The following is a 17500-nucleotide window of genomic DNA, read 5'->3' as shown; positions in this document are numbered from 1 at the left end:
TGCTAGATGTTAGATGTATGCCCTTGGTTAGGTTGATAGGTGAGTGTTTGAGGGATTGGGATTGGGGAAAGTCAGTCCTGGAATAGTTTATATGCAAAATATACACAATAAACTGAGGGAATACAATACGAACTCAAGATGATGATGATAATAATAATAATACATTTAATTCATACAGCGCTTTTCCAAATGCTCAAAGACGCTTGACAGACATACAGAATAAAAACAAAAGAAAAATTATAACAGTTTTATTACAATAGAGAAAACAAAACAAACAATCCCAAAAAAAGTTGAAAAAAAATTGAAAAATGCTCAAAGACGCTTGACAGAGAAAAACTGAACAAAAACACAACAGAATTATAGTAGTATGATTACAATAGAGCAAAAAAAATGAAAAAAATCCCCCCCCCCCCCCCCCCCCAAAAAAAAGACGCAAAAAAATTAAATAAAAAAAGGCAGTTCAGATGAGTCTCCTTCAGGATGCGAACCACCAACCATTGAGTTAGGTGCTAAGATTGGGTTGGTTTAGGCTAATTCCGTGCACTTAGACCACTTGGCTACGAGCAAAACTATGGAAATGGGAATCTTGAGTGGATTATCTTTGGCTTGCTGCTTTTTTTTCTGAACGTCGCAGAGACTTGAAAGTCGGCTCCCCCACAAAATGACCAATGCGATTCCAACGGTACCATCCGCGAGCTAATAGGACCTTGGCAAGACACTTTTCCGAGAATGAGTCATTTTGCTAATTGAGCTTCTAACACTTTTGTTTGCTATTGACATGAGGTTATGTGTTGATGGGTGAGTGGTTGAGGTAGAGGATGAGGGATTGGAAAGTCAATTCTGGAATAGTTCATATGCAAGAATATACACATCAACTGAGGCAAAACACTGCTAACTCAAGATGGTTCTCAAGGTGCTCTGCTCCTCAGTTTCTAAGAAAGAAAGAATGAGATATATATTGCTCTGACAGCAGGGTTCTATGCTTTAATCCCAAGGTTCCATGCTCTGATCCTTAGGTTAACGGTCAGTTGGGGGAAAAATGACTTCCAGGGCATACTTTGTCATACTTTACCCAGGTTTGAGGTCACGTTCTCTCGGTACAAGTTGGGGAAATGCCCCTCTCCAACTGCATTGGACTAACAAGTCCCACTATCAAAGCACCAGGGACACTTGGGAACTTAACGGTCATTTGGCGGAAGATGACTTCCAGGGCACACATGGTCTGACTTTACCCAAGTTTGGGGTCACGTTCTCTGGGTACAAGTAGGGGAAATGACCCTCTCCAACTGCATTGGACAAAGAAGTCCCACTAGCAAAGTACCAGGGACACATGGGAACTTAGCGGTCATTTGGCGGAAGATGACTTCCAGGGCACACATGGTCTAAATGTACCCAGGTTTGGGGTCACGTTCTCTAGGTACACGTTTGGGAAATGACCCTCTCCAACTGCATTGGACAAAGTAGTCCCACTAGCAAAGTACCAGGGACACTTGGGAACTTAGCGGTCATTTGGCAGAAGATGACTTCCATGGCACACATGGTCTGACTTTACCCAGGTTTGAGGTCATGTTCTATTCAATTTCAATTCAATTCAATTCAGTTTATTTTATATAGCCCAACATCACAAATACAAGTTTGCCTCGGAGGGCTTTACAATCTGTACACATGACATCCCTGTCCCGGGACCTCACATCGGATCAGGAAAAACTCCCCCAATAAAGATAGTAAAAACCCTTTCACAGGGAAAAAAAGAGGAAGAAACCTGAGGGAGAGCAACAGAGGAGGATCCCTCTCCCCGGATGGACAGAAGCAATAGATGTCATGTGGCCAGAATGAATAACGTAACGGAGTTACAGCACATTACATGAATGTGACAGAAATGATTCATATAATGAGTAGTAGGCATGGTCCATGATCCAGATAGCCACGATCCATGAAGCAGAAGGAGGTAGAGAGGAGGGGCATCCCAGGGGCAGGGGGAGGACCGGGGTCCTCTCCCTGGTTCCAGGCAGCCACGAATCCATGGAAAAAGAAAGTAGAGTTAGTAATATGCATTGAAGAGACAATCATTTATCCAGAAGGAGAGAAAGAAGAGGTGAAGAGGAGAGGAGGAGAGGAGGAGCGAAAGAGGAAGATAAGGAGAGGAGGAGCTCAGTGTATCCTAAGATGTCCCCCAGCAGTCTAGGCCTATAGCAGCATATCTAGGGGCTGGACCAGGGCAAACCTGAGCCAGCCCTAACTATAAGCCTGAAACAGCCCTAACTATAAGCTATCAAAGAGGAAAGTCTTAAGTCTACTTTTAAATGAGGTGACCGTGCCTGCCCCCCGGACCGATGTGAGGTCCCGGGATAGGGATGTCATGTGTACAGATTGTAAAGCCCTCCGAGGCAAACTTGTATTTGTGATGTTGGGCTATATAAAATAAACTGAATTTAATTGAACTCCCTGCTACACGTCAGCAGCTTCCTGTCCCGCTGATATGAGACGTATTACTTATTGTGTTCACTGTGTTACTGATGTCCGTCTGTGTGTGAACTGTTGTCATGCTGGACAAAACTAATCTCTCAGACTCATGGTCATGTGACCAGAAGAGTAAACTAAAGCTGAACTACATTTCCCATGAGCATTAGCATGAAGAAGTTCTGTCAACGCCATGTGGCTATAAGCTAATGTAGCTAACTGACTTTACTTGTTTTAACTTTCATGACAGAAGATTATATGAATCACTTTCATTCTCTGGTTGAGGCTCAGTCTTTATTCACCATAAGTAGAACAATAAATAGAAGACGAATAGATGAAGAAGAAGAAAAATAACTCTTCTGCAGCGTTTCCTGTTTGTTCAGCTGCAGATCAGTCAAGCAGCTGTGAGCCTCTTCAGATTATAACCTGAACCTGAACTTTAAGTGTGTTTGACGCGTAATAAACAGTGAAATTACACCATTTAACAATTCATTCAAGAGGAATTTATGATTTTTGGCCACAAAGGTCAGAAAACATTAAAATGTTATATGTTGAAAAATAAATCATTGTATAGTATGTAAAAAAATATATATAAAAAGTCATAGTTTTAAATGACAGGGTATGACACGGCAGACAGGGTCATGTGATATGTACAGCGTACATATCACATGACCCTGTCTGCCGTGAACGCACCCCCGCAACCTGCCCCATTAGCTTATTAAACCCCGGCCAATCGGTTCCCAAATGTCTAATTTCAACTGCCACTATGGGATACTCGTGCACATCCCCATGCACATACCTAATCTTCACCCACAATGCCTCCACCAATGCCCCGGATCGAACCAGGCTCTGGTGGATCATAGACTGCGTACAGCCCGAATCCACCATTGTCTGATGTGTACCCCCCTGGATTCTTACCGGAACGCGGTACGTCGCTCCTGGACCGGGGGAGAGTGTTGGAGGGCCGGCAACCCGAATCATCTGGCCCACCTCCACCAAAGGGCTGCCCACACCTCCAACACACCTGCCCTGATGTCTGAAGACCCCTCTGTAACGGGAACGGTGCCGTTGCTGGCCGTGATCTGTGGATCGGGGTACCGAGGGGGGGTGCTGGCCATGGAGCCGGCATGAGCCGCGCCAGGGGCTGCAGAGGTAGCCTCCTCCGTAGGACGGGTGTCGGCCGGACCGAAGCCGGCGCGCGGCCGCTGTCCCATGTCCCCCTGCGATGTTTCCTGCTTTGTTCCCTGCTTTGTTCCCTGCTTTGTTCCCTGCTTTATGCTCTGGTTTGTTCCGTGCTATGTCCGCTGCTTTGTTCCATACTTTTGTTGTGCTTTGTTCCCTGCTTTGTTCTGTACTGTGTTCCCTATTTTGTTCTGTGCTATGTTTCCTGATTTGTTCCCTGCTATGTTCTCTGCTTTGTTATGTGCTATGTCCCCTGCTTTTTTCTGTTCTATGTTCCCTGATTTGTTCCCTACTTTGCTCCCTTCTTTGTTCCTTGCTTTGTTCCCTGCTATGTTCCCTTCTTTTTTCCCTACTTTGTTCCCTGGTATGTTATGTGCTTTGTTCCCTGCTTAGTTCCCAGTTTCTGTGCTATATTCCCTGCTATGTCCTGTGCTTTCACCCCTGCTATGTGCCCTGCTATGTTCCCTGCTATGTTCACTGCTTTGTTCCCTGCTGTGTTCCCTGCTGTGTTCCCTGCTTTGTTCCCTGCTATGTTCTGTGCGTTGTTCCCTGCTATGTTCCCTGCTATGTTCTGTGCTTTGTTCCCTGCTTTGTTCTGTGCTTTGTTCCCTGTTTTGTTCCCTGCTTTGTTCCCTGCTGTGTTCTGTGCTTTGTTCCCTGCTTTGTTCCCTGCTATGTTCTGTGCTTTGTTATCTGCTATGTTCCCTGCTTTGTTCCCTGCTTTGTTCCCTGCTATGTTCTGTGCGTTGTTCCCTGCTATGTTCTGTGCTATGTTCCCTGCTATGTTCCCTGCTATGTTCTGTGCTATGTTCCCTGCTATGTTCCCTGCTATGTTCTGTGCTATGTTCCCTGCTATGTTCCCTGCTATGTTCTGTGCTATGTTCCCTGCTATGTTCTGTGCTTTGTTCCCTGCTATGTTCCCTGCTTTGTTCCCTGCTATGTTCCCTGCTATGTTCTATGCTATACTCCCTGCTATGTTCTATGCTATGTTCCCTGCTGTGTTCCCTGCTATGTTCCCTGCTTTGTTCCCTGCTATGTTCCCTGCTTTGTTCTCTGCTATGTTCCCTGCTATGTTCCCTGCTTTGTTCTCTGCTATGTTCCCTGCTGTGTTCCCTGCTATGTTCCCTGCTATGTTCTATGCTATGTTGCCTGCTATGTTCTGTGCTTTGTACCCTGTTATTCTGTATTCCTTGTGCTTTTTTCAGATTTACCTTGTTTTTTTTATTTAATTTGACCTGTTTATGCTTTGGGGATTTTTTTAGATTACTCATTTTTTGACCTGTTCGGTTAGTTTTGTTTGTATTGGACTTTTTTATGTTATTGTTACATCGGGCCCGCTCTTATCTGGACACCGATCTTCACGTGTCCCTTTCACCTCACAGTAGCTCTGCCTCACGACTCTCTCTAAAAATCCGTAATCTAAATAAAAATTGCTAACATGTAAGATATGACTTGCAGAAATAGTAAAAGCTGGTTCTATTGTAATAAAAAAACACTTTATTCACATATGAAATACACATTCTGACTGTCTTGAATATAAAAGGCAAACAGATCAGTATATGTGTAAAGAACATTGAAGAATTGCTGTCAGGACATGTTGACACTTTAAAAGAACAAAGAACATTGTGCAGGCTGCACTGGACTGCTAACAGGAGACAGTGTATTCCATAAGTCAATGATCAATAATGATCAATATTCAGTGTCCTGCACTGATTACAAACAGTAACACCTTGAATACAAATAACCAATATATCCATAAAAACATTATACATTATGTCAAACCATCGTGAAGCTCTATCTAATTCATCTGATTAGGATAGAAACACATGATTTATATTTGACAACATTATCATGTCAGCCAAATATAATGTGCTTTTTATTCTTCTTAAAATGTTATCATTTTCAAGACTCAGAGCTTTTTAATGAAAACTATAACAATCAGAGAACTGAGACAACGCTCAGCAGGTAATGAGGACTATGCATGGCACAAAAATACATTCAACAGTGAGAAGAACAGATTTTTAAAATGTGTGTAATATATGAGGTACTGGTTGACCTTTATGTAGCACCTTTAATATTTAATGATGTAAACTGTTACATTCATTCACATGCAGTGAATTTAGAGAAATAAACCAGACCAAATTCACTCAAAGTTGATTTTCAGTACAGTCGATGGATGTCAATCACCTGTTTCATTTGTGAGCAGTGACGACTCTTTACCACAGTCAGTGCCGTGAGAACTATTTCATTACATTATTACAATGCTGCCCTGCATCACCGAAAATGAATCATTTCCTAACGGTTCCTGGTTTCTTTTTGAGAAATGATTTGCCTCCCAACATTCAGCGAGTCCCTTTCAGTTTTGGTTTCCATGGTGTCTGCAACACTAAAAGGTCAGTAATTGAGGTGGCAACAGAAAGCAGAAAGTACAAGAACGTGACACATGAGTCAAATCAAAGGAAACTGAGAAGGCGGTCAAAGCACAACGAATATATATATATATATATATATATATATATATATATATATATATATATATATATATATATATATACGTATATATATATATATATACATATATATATATATATATATATAATTTGATGAAGAGTCACTCATTAACTTGTGCTTCATTGGTAGTTAGTTCCTTTTGCGTTGCTCATTTGTAGTTTCTAGTAACTATGTAAAATGTTGTGTCCATTACTGTAAAGCTGTACCCAAGTATTTTCAAATGATAATTCATTGTTTTAAAAATGTGGTGCAGTTGATAGTGACTTAGGCAAGAATTTGATGTATTTATATGGGTTTTGAGTCATCTTAATGAAATACATCAGCCTTGCGCTTATTTCCAAAATAGCTAGAATGTTCTATCTGGGGAATGAGGATGAAAATACATCCACTGCTCTTCACACGTTTAGTAGATGCCTGTGTATGAACTTATTTAGACCGAAAGGCAGAACAGCCAAAGAAATCCATGCCGATGCTGCGGGGGTAGCCTTCCAGCACCGTTAGCGCCACAGGGTCAAACCTCCAGTACTGAAGCCCGCTCAGGAAGTTGGTGTAGCCTGTCAGAGGGAGAGAGAAGACAACAGTCAACTGTGGATCCCAGTCACTCGGGATACAACTAACTCATGTGAACGATGAAATGTGGCCTGTTCTTGGTCCCTGTTCTCACCGTATTGGTCCTGAAAGGCTGCATCAATGTGGCCGGGCACTCCTCCCCACTTGTGCATGCTGCGAGGATGGGCATCCTCTACTCCATTCACTTGAGGATTGAAGCGCCAGTAGGAGGACGACTTGAAGATGTAGACTTTCTCAACGCGGTCCTCTTCCCACTTCAAAGCTGCTTGGATATCTGTGACAGGAAGACCCAGCTGCCGCACTGAATCTGGTCCTGTAATCTTCCTCTCTGCATCAAACACCCAGTAGCTGTCACCTGTCAGGTACAAAGAGATGCACAAAACTGAACTGTCAGAGACTACTGTCAATATCCTTTTAACATATTCAGGACAAAACATACTGCTGACTTCTAGAGCCATACCAAAGAATACCATAATTGTTTTTATTTTGTAACGGAGCCCATTGTTTTTGCCACGAAGTGGATTATGTTCTACGATGCCTGATTGATATAAAATACCCGACAGAAAGCAATGTTTCATTGTCTCATGTCTCTTTCACTTTGACCACCCGAGCGTCACCAGTCATGTAGTTGGTGTGGACTCAGTGTGCTCAGTGCAGCCAGCAGGGATGTCACATTACTGACTCACCCTGAAGTACACCTTTACATCACTGAGAAGGACAATCACTTGAAGTCAGCAAAGCATTTTCAACTGCTTTTAAGTTACTCTTTGACTATTTGTTCAGTAGAGAGATCTACAAATGAAAACCTTTTTTCTATCCTGTTGTTTTCCTTGTCACCATTTCACACGGCACAGTTTAAAATAATAACTTGACAATTTACAACCAAATTCAGAGCTTATCATTTTGTTTATAGGCCCTGATTTCACACAGAAGTGAAAAGAGTCTTCATTTCCATCCATGTATTGATTAAATGGCAACTGTCACAAGCTGAGCTACCAGTAGTTAGCTAGCTAACTAGCTAGCTAACTACTGGTAGCTGGGGTCTGATTCAAGGGCACAAACTCGACTTCCCACCAAATCCACAAACTTTCTGTTGCTGCCACGACATCTTGGGTTTTCTACTTCACTGCTTTTATTTCTTACTGTTTAACTGAGTCTACTTTCAGTGATTACTCTCCAATATCTAAAAACATTTTTCAAACATGTCAACCGACACTTTAATCCCATTCAAGTCCCAGATTATCACTTTTATATAAAAAAGAAAGTGCTTCAGCACAAATTTACACTATTACATTTGATAAATGTTTCACCTATTCTTTGACTAACGATGCAACTCCTATTCACACTTTCACTTAAAATGGTACTTGATACAACTTTACTCAGCACTTACACTTTGATTTAAACTAAAAGGTCTTTTAGCGCTCACATTTTGACTTTTGTTTGGTCTTCTTTTGGTGACTACTTGTGTTTCAAATCTCATTTGCGCTATGACTCCAATCGTTATGGTATTTAACATTTCTTTAAACCGCAAGTTTTCAGCAGTGAGCACACATACACTGTCTTCAGGAAATGCACTTCTGCATGACCAACCTTGGAAGAACCAGATGTTGCCAGCCTTGTCTTCATACGCAGCGTCGATGTGGTCAGGAATGCCTCTCCAGTGGCGTGAAGCCAAAGCTGGATAGCCAGCTTGTAGCTGCCCATCACGGATACGCCAAACATACCGAGACTTGAAGAAGAACATCTCTCCCCTGATCATGGATGCGGCATCAAAGTTTGTTCTGCAGGCGTCCAGCTGGGGAACAACAACATACACAGCAGAACGTTTTGCCTGTGGACGGATATGTGTATTCAATACAAGAAATCCTGAAACAGTGCATGTACCTTTGAGGCCCATTAGGCCTCTCCTGTCAACTACTTTACCTAGACAATACATTGTCCTAGATATAATGACAATACAGTAGTGCAGTAATGCAAGCACACCCTTTCAAAAGAGCAGTGAGCACCAACCAGGATCTCAACGCTGAGCGTTCTGGTATCCGTCTGAATGTCTAAGACCTATTTCTGCCGTCTTTTCAACCGGCTGAAGTGCGGTAACATCAATGGGTCACAAAACACCAATCTGTTTGAAACCGTTGATGATTTGTTGGAGGTTGAAACATCGTTAATATGAAACTATAGACGTTGTGCTGCCAACAAGAAGTTTTCCTGAACATAATGGAAGCAGTTTGTATGATAAGTTGGTATCGTAAACTTGATCGAGGTCATGTCCACAAATCGTACGATAAATCGATAACATAATCATCGGGACAGGCCTGAGGTTCATTTCCATAAGTATTGCCTCACCATTCCAATGTCAATCTCATTGGTCTCCGTCATGTCGGGCTGTGAGAGCAGAGGGGAACCATATAGATACTGGATGCCCCTCTTGTCATCCTCGCTGAGCTGCAGAGGGTAGGAGTCACTGTAGAAAGGACACATCACAGCATCAGGCTCCAGGGAGTGCTGCAGGCCAAGGACATGGCCAAACTCATGAGCTGCCACTTGTGTGAGATCAGTGCCTGAAGCATAAAGGGACAGCGACACTGAAGTAAGTTGTAGAATCTGTACTCTCAATCTGTACTTTCAATTCAATGAGGAACACAAAGGATTTGCAGTTTGTAAACTAGATTGTTCAACATTCATTCATTCAAAATGTAAGTTTTGAAAATCATTACGGTTCACCTTATTTGCAATTATTACTAGAAATACAGACAATGAATCAAAAGAAAAGGACTGCACACTGAGGTGACATGGTTTTAGATAACCGTCTTTAATGTCCAGAGGTAGTGAGAGTGTCCATCTTGAGAATATGTTGCAGATAATTCCATGGGCTTGTTGCACAAAAACTAAAGGCACATTTTCTACCCCTGCCTCCTGGACCCTGCCTCCTGTCCCATGTCTCCTATCTCCTGTCTCTTGCCTCCTGCCCATGTATCCTGCCTCCTGTCTCCTATCTCCTACTTCCTACCTCCTACCTCCTGTGTCACACCCCGGTGGCGAAACCACCGGGTTGGCAAGGGGTGGCAGCTGCCACCCTAAAAAAATTGTTTGCCATCCCACTTGCCACCCAGGTTGTCAGAAGTGTCTCCTATAATATACTATACATTTATTGAATGGTATTATATTTTTGCTACTTAAGCTGTTGATCTCTTTGGTAACTTCTAAAGCTAAAATCTTTAAGTTCCCCCTGTAAAATGGTTGAGTCCATGAGTCCGCTTTGCTCGCTTGTCACCGTGGTTGCTGCCCATCTCCCGAAGAGGGAGAGAAGCCAAAAACAGACTGTAGACAAGCCAACTGTAGGCTTGCAGTGATGAAAGAAGGTACAGTACTGCTGAATTGTGAATCAAGAAAATGTGATGGGTGGTCATATGTGATAGACAGTTCCGTTGTAATTTCAATCGTTTATTTAATTGCTAGCTTGCAAAAGTCGGTAGCATACAGTAGCTAGCTCGCTATACAGCTTGCTTGTGCTTGCTAGCCTTGAAGTTGCCACTGTTAGCTTAGCTAACCAACGTCTTACTAACGTCTTTAGTACAGTAAGGTGGACTGACAGAAAATGTTATAGCAGTTGTTTCTCAGTTTTTATTTTCCTTACGTATGTAACCTAACTGTTAAGCTATTCCCGAAATCAGATTTTAGATACCACTAACCGTTTTCTCACAAAAAGCCTTTTTCTGGCTGTTTTTAAAGGTACTCCGTCATGATGTAGCCTACAGTAAACTCAGTAACAGTAAAAAGTGTGCGTTCTTTTGTCCACCCTATCTTTCGCTAGCTAGTTAGTCTAGCTTTGTTATAAATTATTTTGTATGTGATAACCTAATACATACAGAACAAGCCATTGAATGCCGTGTTCACACCGGACGCGATTTACAGTAGTTTACATGTTAAGTCAATCCACAGACGCGCTGCGGCGCGAATTTGCGAACTTGCGAACTTGCGGCGAGATAGACGCGTTGGAGGCGGCGCGAACACAACGTTTGACCTGGGGCGAACAAAGCGAAGGACGCGGCGCGAATTCGCGTGAGTTGACTTATCCCAACTCTGGCGGAAAAATCGCGTGACGCAAAGTTGCGGCAGCCAATCAGCGTTGAGAATCAGCGATGAGAAGCTCCGCCCGTCACCACCGCCGTCTCCCCGTTTCTGAATGAATCTGCTGCTGCTCCGCCTGAACCAGCGCTGACAGCGGCTTCATTGAGACGCTGTTGTGGGACTACGGGTAATATTATGAACCCAGACACCATGGAGTTTGATGTTCCGACATATGTGGAGTTTACACAAAAAGTATGAAGCAGAACTGGTGGTTATTTCCATGGTGGATGGCATAATCGGTATCGTTTTACGGAGATACGCGAGACGCAGATCCTGGAGGAGTCGGTGAAATTCACCGAGCTGTGTGCGGCTACGGATGATGTTATGAACCCAAATACGAGGGCGTTTCATGTTCCCACATGTTTGGGACTTCCACAACAAGTATAAAGCAGAACTAGTGGTTATTTATTCCATGGTCAATAGCGAAAATGAAAGCTCCGTCGCTTGTCTCTCACAGAGGCAAGCAACAGAGCTAAGCCACGCCCCTTTGGTCGTGCCGCGAATTCGCGTTTGGTGTGAACGCCCTCTTTCTACTCGCGCGAGTAAACTTCCGTGGTGGACGCGCGCCGCAAATTCGCGTCGCGTCCGGTGTGAACACGGCATAAGTGTTGACACACATCTAATGAGCTCCATTAGACCATAGCCTATTTAACTTACCATCCAAATGCAAGCACTAAATTTATTATAAATCAAACTGATGGCACTATTCAGATATCAGATCCTCTTTAAAACTAAACCACTAGTAATATTGCAGTTTCAGGGCCCAAAAATGAAGAAAAAAGGTCAGGACATCAGGACTTTTTTCAAGAAAAGGTCAGTTAACCAGAGTCAGAGGGAGTCAGAGTGTGGAGGTGGAGCCACAGAACGACAGTCAGTCTGGAGGTGGAGCCACAGAAAGACAGTCAGAGTCTGGAGGTGGAGCCACAGAAAGACAGTCAGAGTCTGGAGGTGGAGCCACAGAAAGACAGTCAGAGTCTGGAGGTGGAGCCACAGAAAGACAGTCAGAGTGTGGAGGTGGAGCCACAGAAAGACAGTCAGAGTCTGGAGGTGGAGCCACAGAAAGACAGTCAGTCTGGAGGTGGAGCCACAGAAAGACAGTCAGAGTGTGGAGGTGGAGCCACAGAAAGACAGTCAGTGTGTGGAGGTGGAGCCACAGAAAGACAGTCAGTCTGGAGGTGGAGCCACAGAAAGACAGTCAGAGTCTGGAGGTGGAGCCACAGAAAGACAGTCAGTGTGTGGAGGTGGAGCCACAGAAAGACAGTCAGTCTGGAGGTGGAGCCACAGAAAGACAGTCAGAGTCTGGAGGTGGAGCCACAGAAAGACAGTCAGAGTCTGGAGGTGGAGCCACAGAAAGACAGTCAGTGTGGAGGTGGAGCCACAGAAAGACAGTCAGAGTGGAGGTGGAGCCACAGAAAGACAGTCAGTGTGGAGGTGGAGCCACAGAAAGACAGTCAGAGTCTGGAGGTGGAGCCACAGAAAGACAGTCAGAGTCTGGAGGTGGAGCCACAGAAAGACAGTCAGAGTCTGGAGGTGGAGCCACAGAAAGACAGTCAGAGTGTGGAGGTGGAGCCACAGAAAGACAGTCAGTGTGTGGAGGTGGAGCCACAGAAAGACAGTCAGTCTGGAGGTGGAGCCACAGAAAGACAGTCAGAGTCTGGAGGTGGAGCCACAGAAAGACAGTCAGAGTGGAGGTGGAGCCACAGAAAGACAGTCAGAGTGGAGGTGGAGCCACAGAAAGACAGTCAGAGTGGAGGTGGAGCCACAGAAAGACAGTCAGTGTGGAGGTGGAGCCACAGAAAGACAGTCAGAGTGGAGGTGGAGCCACAGAAAGACAGTCAGTGTGGAGGTGGAGCCACAGAAAGACAGTCAGAGTCTGGAGGTGGAGCCACAGAAAGACAGTCAGAGTCTGGAGGTGGAGCCACAGAAAGACAGTCAGAGTCTGGAGGTGGAGCCACAGAAAGACAGTCAGAGTGTGGAGGTGGAGCCACAGAAAGACAGTCAGAGTCTGGAGGTGGAGCCACAGAAAGACAGTCAGAGTGTGGAGGTGGAGCCACAGTCAGTGTGTGGAGGTGGAGCCACAGAAAGACAGTCAGTGTGGAGGTGGAGCCACAGAAAGACAGTCAGAGTGGAGGTGGAGCCACAGAAAGACAGTCAGAGTGGAGGTGGAGCCACAGAAAGACAGTCAGAGTGGAGGTGGAGCCACAGAAAGACAGTCAGAGTGGAGGTGGAGCCACAGAAAGACAGTCAGAGTGTGGAGGTGGAGCCACAGTCAGTGTGTGGAGGTGGAGCCACAGAAAGACAGTCAGTGTGGAGGTGGAGCCACAGAAAGACAGTCAGTGTGGAGGTGGAGCCACAGAAAGACAGTCAGTGTGGAGGTGGAGCCACAGAAAGACAGTCAGAGTGGAGGTGGAGCCACAGAAAGACAGTCAGTGTGGAGGTGGAGCCACAGAAAGACAGTCAGAGTGGAGGTGGAGCCACAGAAAGACAGTCAGAGTGGAGGTGGAGCCACAGAAAGACAGTCAGAGTGTGGAGGTGGAGCCACAGTCAGAGTGTGGAGGTGGAGCCACAGTCAGTGTGTGGAGGTGGAGCCACAGAAAGACAGTCAGAGTGGAGGTGGAGCCACAGAAAGACAGTCAGTGTGTGGAGGTGGAGCCACAGAAAGACAGTCAGAGTGGAGGTGGAGCCACAGAAAGACAGTCAGTGTGTGGAGGTGGAGCCACAGAAAGACAGTCAGTGTGGAGGTGGAGCCACAGAAAGACAGTCAGTGTGTGGAGGTGGAGCCACAGAAAGACAGTCAGTGTGTGGAGGTGGAGCCACAGAAAGACAGTCAGTGTGTGGAGGTGGAGCCACAGAAAGACAGTCAGAGTGTGGAGGTGGAGCCACAGAAAGACAGTCAGAGTCTGGAGGTGGAGCCACAGAAAGACAGTCAGTGTGTGGAGGTGGAGCCACAGAAAGACAGTCAGTGTGGAGGTGGAGCCACAGAAAGACAGTCAGAGTCTGGAGGTGGAGCCACAGAAAGACAGTCAGAGTCTGGAGGTGGAGCCACAGAAAGACAGTCAGAGTCTGGAGGTGGAGCCACAGAAAGACAGTCAGAGTCTGGAGGTGGAGCCACAGAAAGACAGTCAGGGTGTGGAGGTGGAGCCACAGAAAGACAGTCAGTGTGGAGGTGGAGCCACAGAAAGACAGTCAGTGTGGAGGTGGAGCCACAGAAAGACAGTCAGAGTGTGGAGGTGGAGCCACAGAAAGACAGTCAGAGTGTGGAGGTGGAGCCACAGAAAGACAGTCAGTGTGGAGGTGGAGCCACAGAAAGACAGTCAGTGTGGAGGTGGAGCCACAGAAAGACAGTCAGTGTGGAGGTGGAGCCACAGAAAGACAGTCAGAGTGTGGAGGTGGAGCCACAGAAAGACAGTCAGTGTGGAGGTGGAGCCACAGTCAGAGTGTGGAGGTGGAGCCACAGTCAGTGTGTGGAGGTGGAGCCACAGAAAGACAGTGAGAGTGTGGAGGTGGAGCCACAGAAAGACAGTCAGAGTGTGGAGGTGGAGCCACAGAAAGACAGTCAGTGTGTGGAGGTGGAGCCACAGAAAGACAGTCAGTGTGGAGGTGGAGCCACAGAAAGACAGTCAGTGTGGAGGTGGAGCCACAGAAAGACAGTCAGTGTGGAGGTGGAGCCACAGAAAGACAGTGAGAGTCTGGAGGTGGAGCCACAGAAAGACAGTCAGAGTGTGGAGGTGGAGCCACAGAAAGACAGTCAGTGTGGAGGTGGAGCCACAGAAAGACAGTGAGAGTCTGGAGGTGGAGCCACAGAAAGACAGTCAGTGTGGAGGTGGAGCCACAGAAAGACAGTCAGAGTGTGGAGGTGGAGCCACAGAAAGACAGTCAGAGTGGAGGTGGAGCCACAGAAAGACAGTGAGAGTCTGGAGGTGGAGCCACAGAAAGACAGTCAGTGTGGAGGTGGAGCCACAGAAAGACAGTCAGAGTGTGGAGGTGGAGCCACAGAAAGACAGTCAGAGTGGAGGTGGAGCCACAGAAAGACAGTCAGAGTGGAGGTGGAGCCACAGAAAGACAGTCAGAGTGGAGGTGGAGCCACAGAAAGACAGTCAGAGTCTGGAGGTGGAGCCACAGAAAGACAGTCAGAGTGTGGAGGTGGAGCCACAGTCAGTGTGTGGAGGTGGAGCCACAGAAAGACAGTCAGTGTGGAGGTGGAGCCACAGAAAGACAGTCAGAGTGGAGGTGGAGCCACAGAAAGACAGTCAGAGTGGAGGTGGAGCCACAGAAAGACAGTCAGAGTGGAGGTGGAGCCACAGAAAGACAGTCAGAGTGGAGGTGGAGCCACAGAAAGACAGTCAGAGTGTGGAGGTGGAGCCACAGTCAGTGTGTGGAGGTGGAGCCACAGAAAGACAGTCAGTGTGGAGGTGGAGCCACAGAAAGACAGTCAGAGTGGAGGTGGAGCCACAGAAAGACAGTCAGTGTGGAGGTGGAGCCACAGAAAGACAGTCAGAGTGGAGGTGGAGCCACAGAAAGACAGTCAGAGTGGAGGTGGAGCCACAGAAAGACAGTCAGTGTGGAGGTGGAGCCACAGAAAGACAGTCAGAGTCTGGAGGTGGAGCCACAGAAAGACAGTCAGAGTCTGGAGGTGGAGCCACAGAAAGACAGTCAGAGTCTGGAGGTGGAGCCACAGAAAGACAGTCAGAGTGTGGAGGTGGAGCCACAGAAAGACAGTCAGTGTGGAGGTGGAGCCACAGAAAGACAGTCAGAGTGGAGGTGGAGCCACAGAAAGACAGTCAGTGTGGAGGTGGAGCCACAGAAAGACAGTCAGAGTGTGGAGGTGGAGCCACAGAAAGACAGTCAGAGTGTGGAGGTGGAGCCACAGAAAGACAGTCAGTGTGGAGGTGGAGCCACAGAAAGACAGTCAGTGTGGAGGTGGAGCCACAGAAAGACAGTCAGTGTGGAGGTGGAGCCACAGAAAGACAGTCAGTGTGTGGAGGTGGAGCCACAGAAAGACAGTCAGTGTGGAGGTGGAGCCACAGAAAGACAGTCAGTGTGGAGGTGGAGCCACAGAAAGACAGTCAGAGTGTGGAGGTGGAGCCACAGAAAGACAGTCAGTGTGGAGGTGGAGCCACAGTCAGAGTGTGGAGGTGGAGCCACAGTCAGTGTGTGGAGGTGGAGCCACAGAAAGACAGTGAGAGTCTGGAGGTGGAGCCACAGAAAGACAGTCAGAGTGTGGAGGTGGAGCCACAGAAAGACAGTCAGAGTGTGGAGGTGGAGCCACAGAAAGACAGTCAGTGTGTGGAGGTGGAGCCACAGAAAGACAGTCAGTGTGGAGGTGGAGCCACAGAAAGACAGTCAGTGTGGAGGTGGAGCCACAGAAAGACAGTCAGTGTGGAGGTGGAGCCACAGAAAGACAGTGAGAGTCTGGAGGTGGAGCCACAGAAAGACAGTCAGTGTGGAGGTGGAGCCACAGAAAGACAGTGAGAGTCTGGAGGTGGAGCCACAGAAAGACAGTCAGTGTGGAGGTGGAGCCACAGAAAGACAGTCAGAGTGTGGAGGTGGAGCCACAGAAAGACAGTCAGAGTGGAGGTGGAGCCACAGAAAGACAGTGAGAGTCTGGAGGTGGAGCCACAGAAAGACAGTCAGTGTGGAGGTGGAGCCACAGAAAGACAGTCAGAGTGTGGAGGTGGAGCCACAGAAAGACAGTCAGAGTGGAGGTGGAGCCACAGAAAGACAGTCAGAGTGGAGGTGGAGCCACAGAAAGACAGTCAGAGTGGAGGTGGAGCCACAGAAAGACAGTCAGAGTGTGGAGGTGGAGCCACAGAAAGACAGTCAGAGTGGAGGTGGAGCCACAGAAAGACAGTCAGAGTGGAGGTGGAGCCACAGAAAGACAGTCAGAGTGGAGGTAGAGCCACAGAAAGACAGTCAGAGTGGAGGTGGAGCCACAGAAAGACAGTCAGTGTGGAGGTGGAGCCACAGAAAGACAGCCCAGAACCCCCAGAGGACACAACCAGTCCAACAGGTCCACATGGTATGTCTCAGATGAGATAAAACAGTAATTTATATGGTTGCATTTACTATTTTTTAGAAACAAAACACTTAGGTATTTACCCTGCCCATAGTATACCTAAACAAAGTAATCAGTATGATTTCTGTAGAGGAATTACGTCAACTTATTTTCACTGTAAAATTGTTCTAACCTGTTTTCTCTTGTTCCAGATATATCTAAGCATCGAAGTGACAGCCCAAGTCAACCAAGCAGGCAGGGATTCCCCAGAACTCTCCAGGGTGGAGCTTGGAGGAGTTTCCACGTAGAGTGGTACCCAGAACATCAATGGCTTGAGTACTCGCATTCTAAAGATGCAGCATATTGCTCTCCTTGTAGGCATTTTTCTCTACCTAATGTCCTCAAAAGTGTTTTTACGTCAGTGGTTGGTTACTTTAATTGGAAAAAAGCAACATTTAAGGATAGTTTTGTAGTCATGCTAAATCTGAGCACCATGTCAATGCAATGCTTGCATGGGAAGAAAATAAAAGGAGGAAGGACAAAAACACATCAATGGTAGTATTGATGGAAGCAGAAAATAGGAAAAAGATAATTGACAATCAAAAATACATCAAAACAATAGGTGAAGCCAAGAATGCCAAATACACCAGC

At 46.3% G+C, this 17500-nt stretch overlaps 2 protein-coding genes across 2 annotated transcripts in view; both read right to left on the bottom strand.

Moving 5' to 3' along the window:
- LOC306751296 (protein NLRC3-like) overlaps window positions 1–3674 on the bottom strand; it is a gene marked incomplete at both ends in the record, with an annotated part of 29727 nt that extends 26053 nt beyond the window's left edge. Inside the window, 1 exon segment of the mRNA XM_079234857.1 lies at window positions 3485–3674. Within this exon segment, the coding sequence (XP_079090983.1) occupies window positions 3485–3674 (190 nt within the window).
- A 2905-nt stretch (window positions 3675–6579) lies between these two features.
- The window catches only part of LOC306751295 (stromelysin-3-like), a gene marked incomplete at both ends in the record, with an annotated part of 28132 nt that continues 17211 nt past the window's right edge, over window positions 6580–17500 (bottom strand). Inside the window, 4 exons of the mRNA XM_079234856.1 lie at window positions 6580–6707; window positions 6818–7078; window positions 8314–8518; window positions 9070–9284. Coding sequence (XP_079090982.1) covers window positions 6580–6707; window positions 6818–7078; window positions 8314–8518; window positions 9070–9284 — 809 coding nt within the window. The remainder of the gene's footprint in view (window positions 6708–6817; window positions 7079–8313; window positions 8519–9069; window positions 9285–17500) is intronic.

Source organism: Taurulus bubalis (genome assembly GCF_910589615.1).
Source record: "Taurulus bubalis genome assembly, chromosome: 19".
Classification (NCBI taxonomy): domain Eukaryota; kingdom Metazoa; phylum Chordata; class Actinopteri; order Perciformes; family Cottidae; genus Taurulus; species Taurulus bubalis.
The sequence above is the reverse complement of the archived record's forward strand: the minus strand, read 5'-3'. Positions and strand labels throughout refer to the sequence as shown.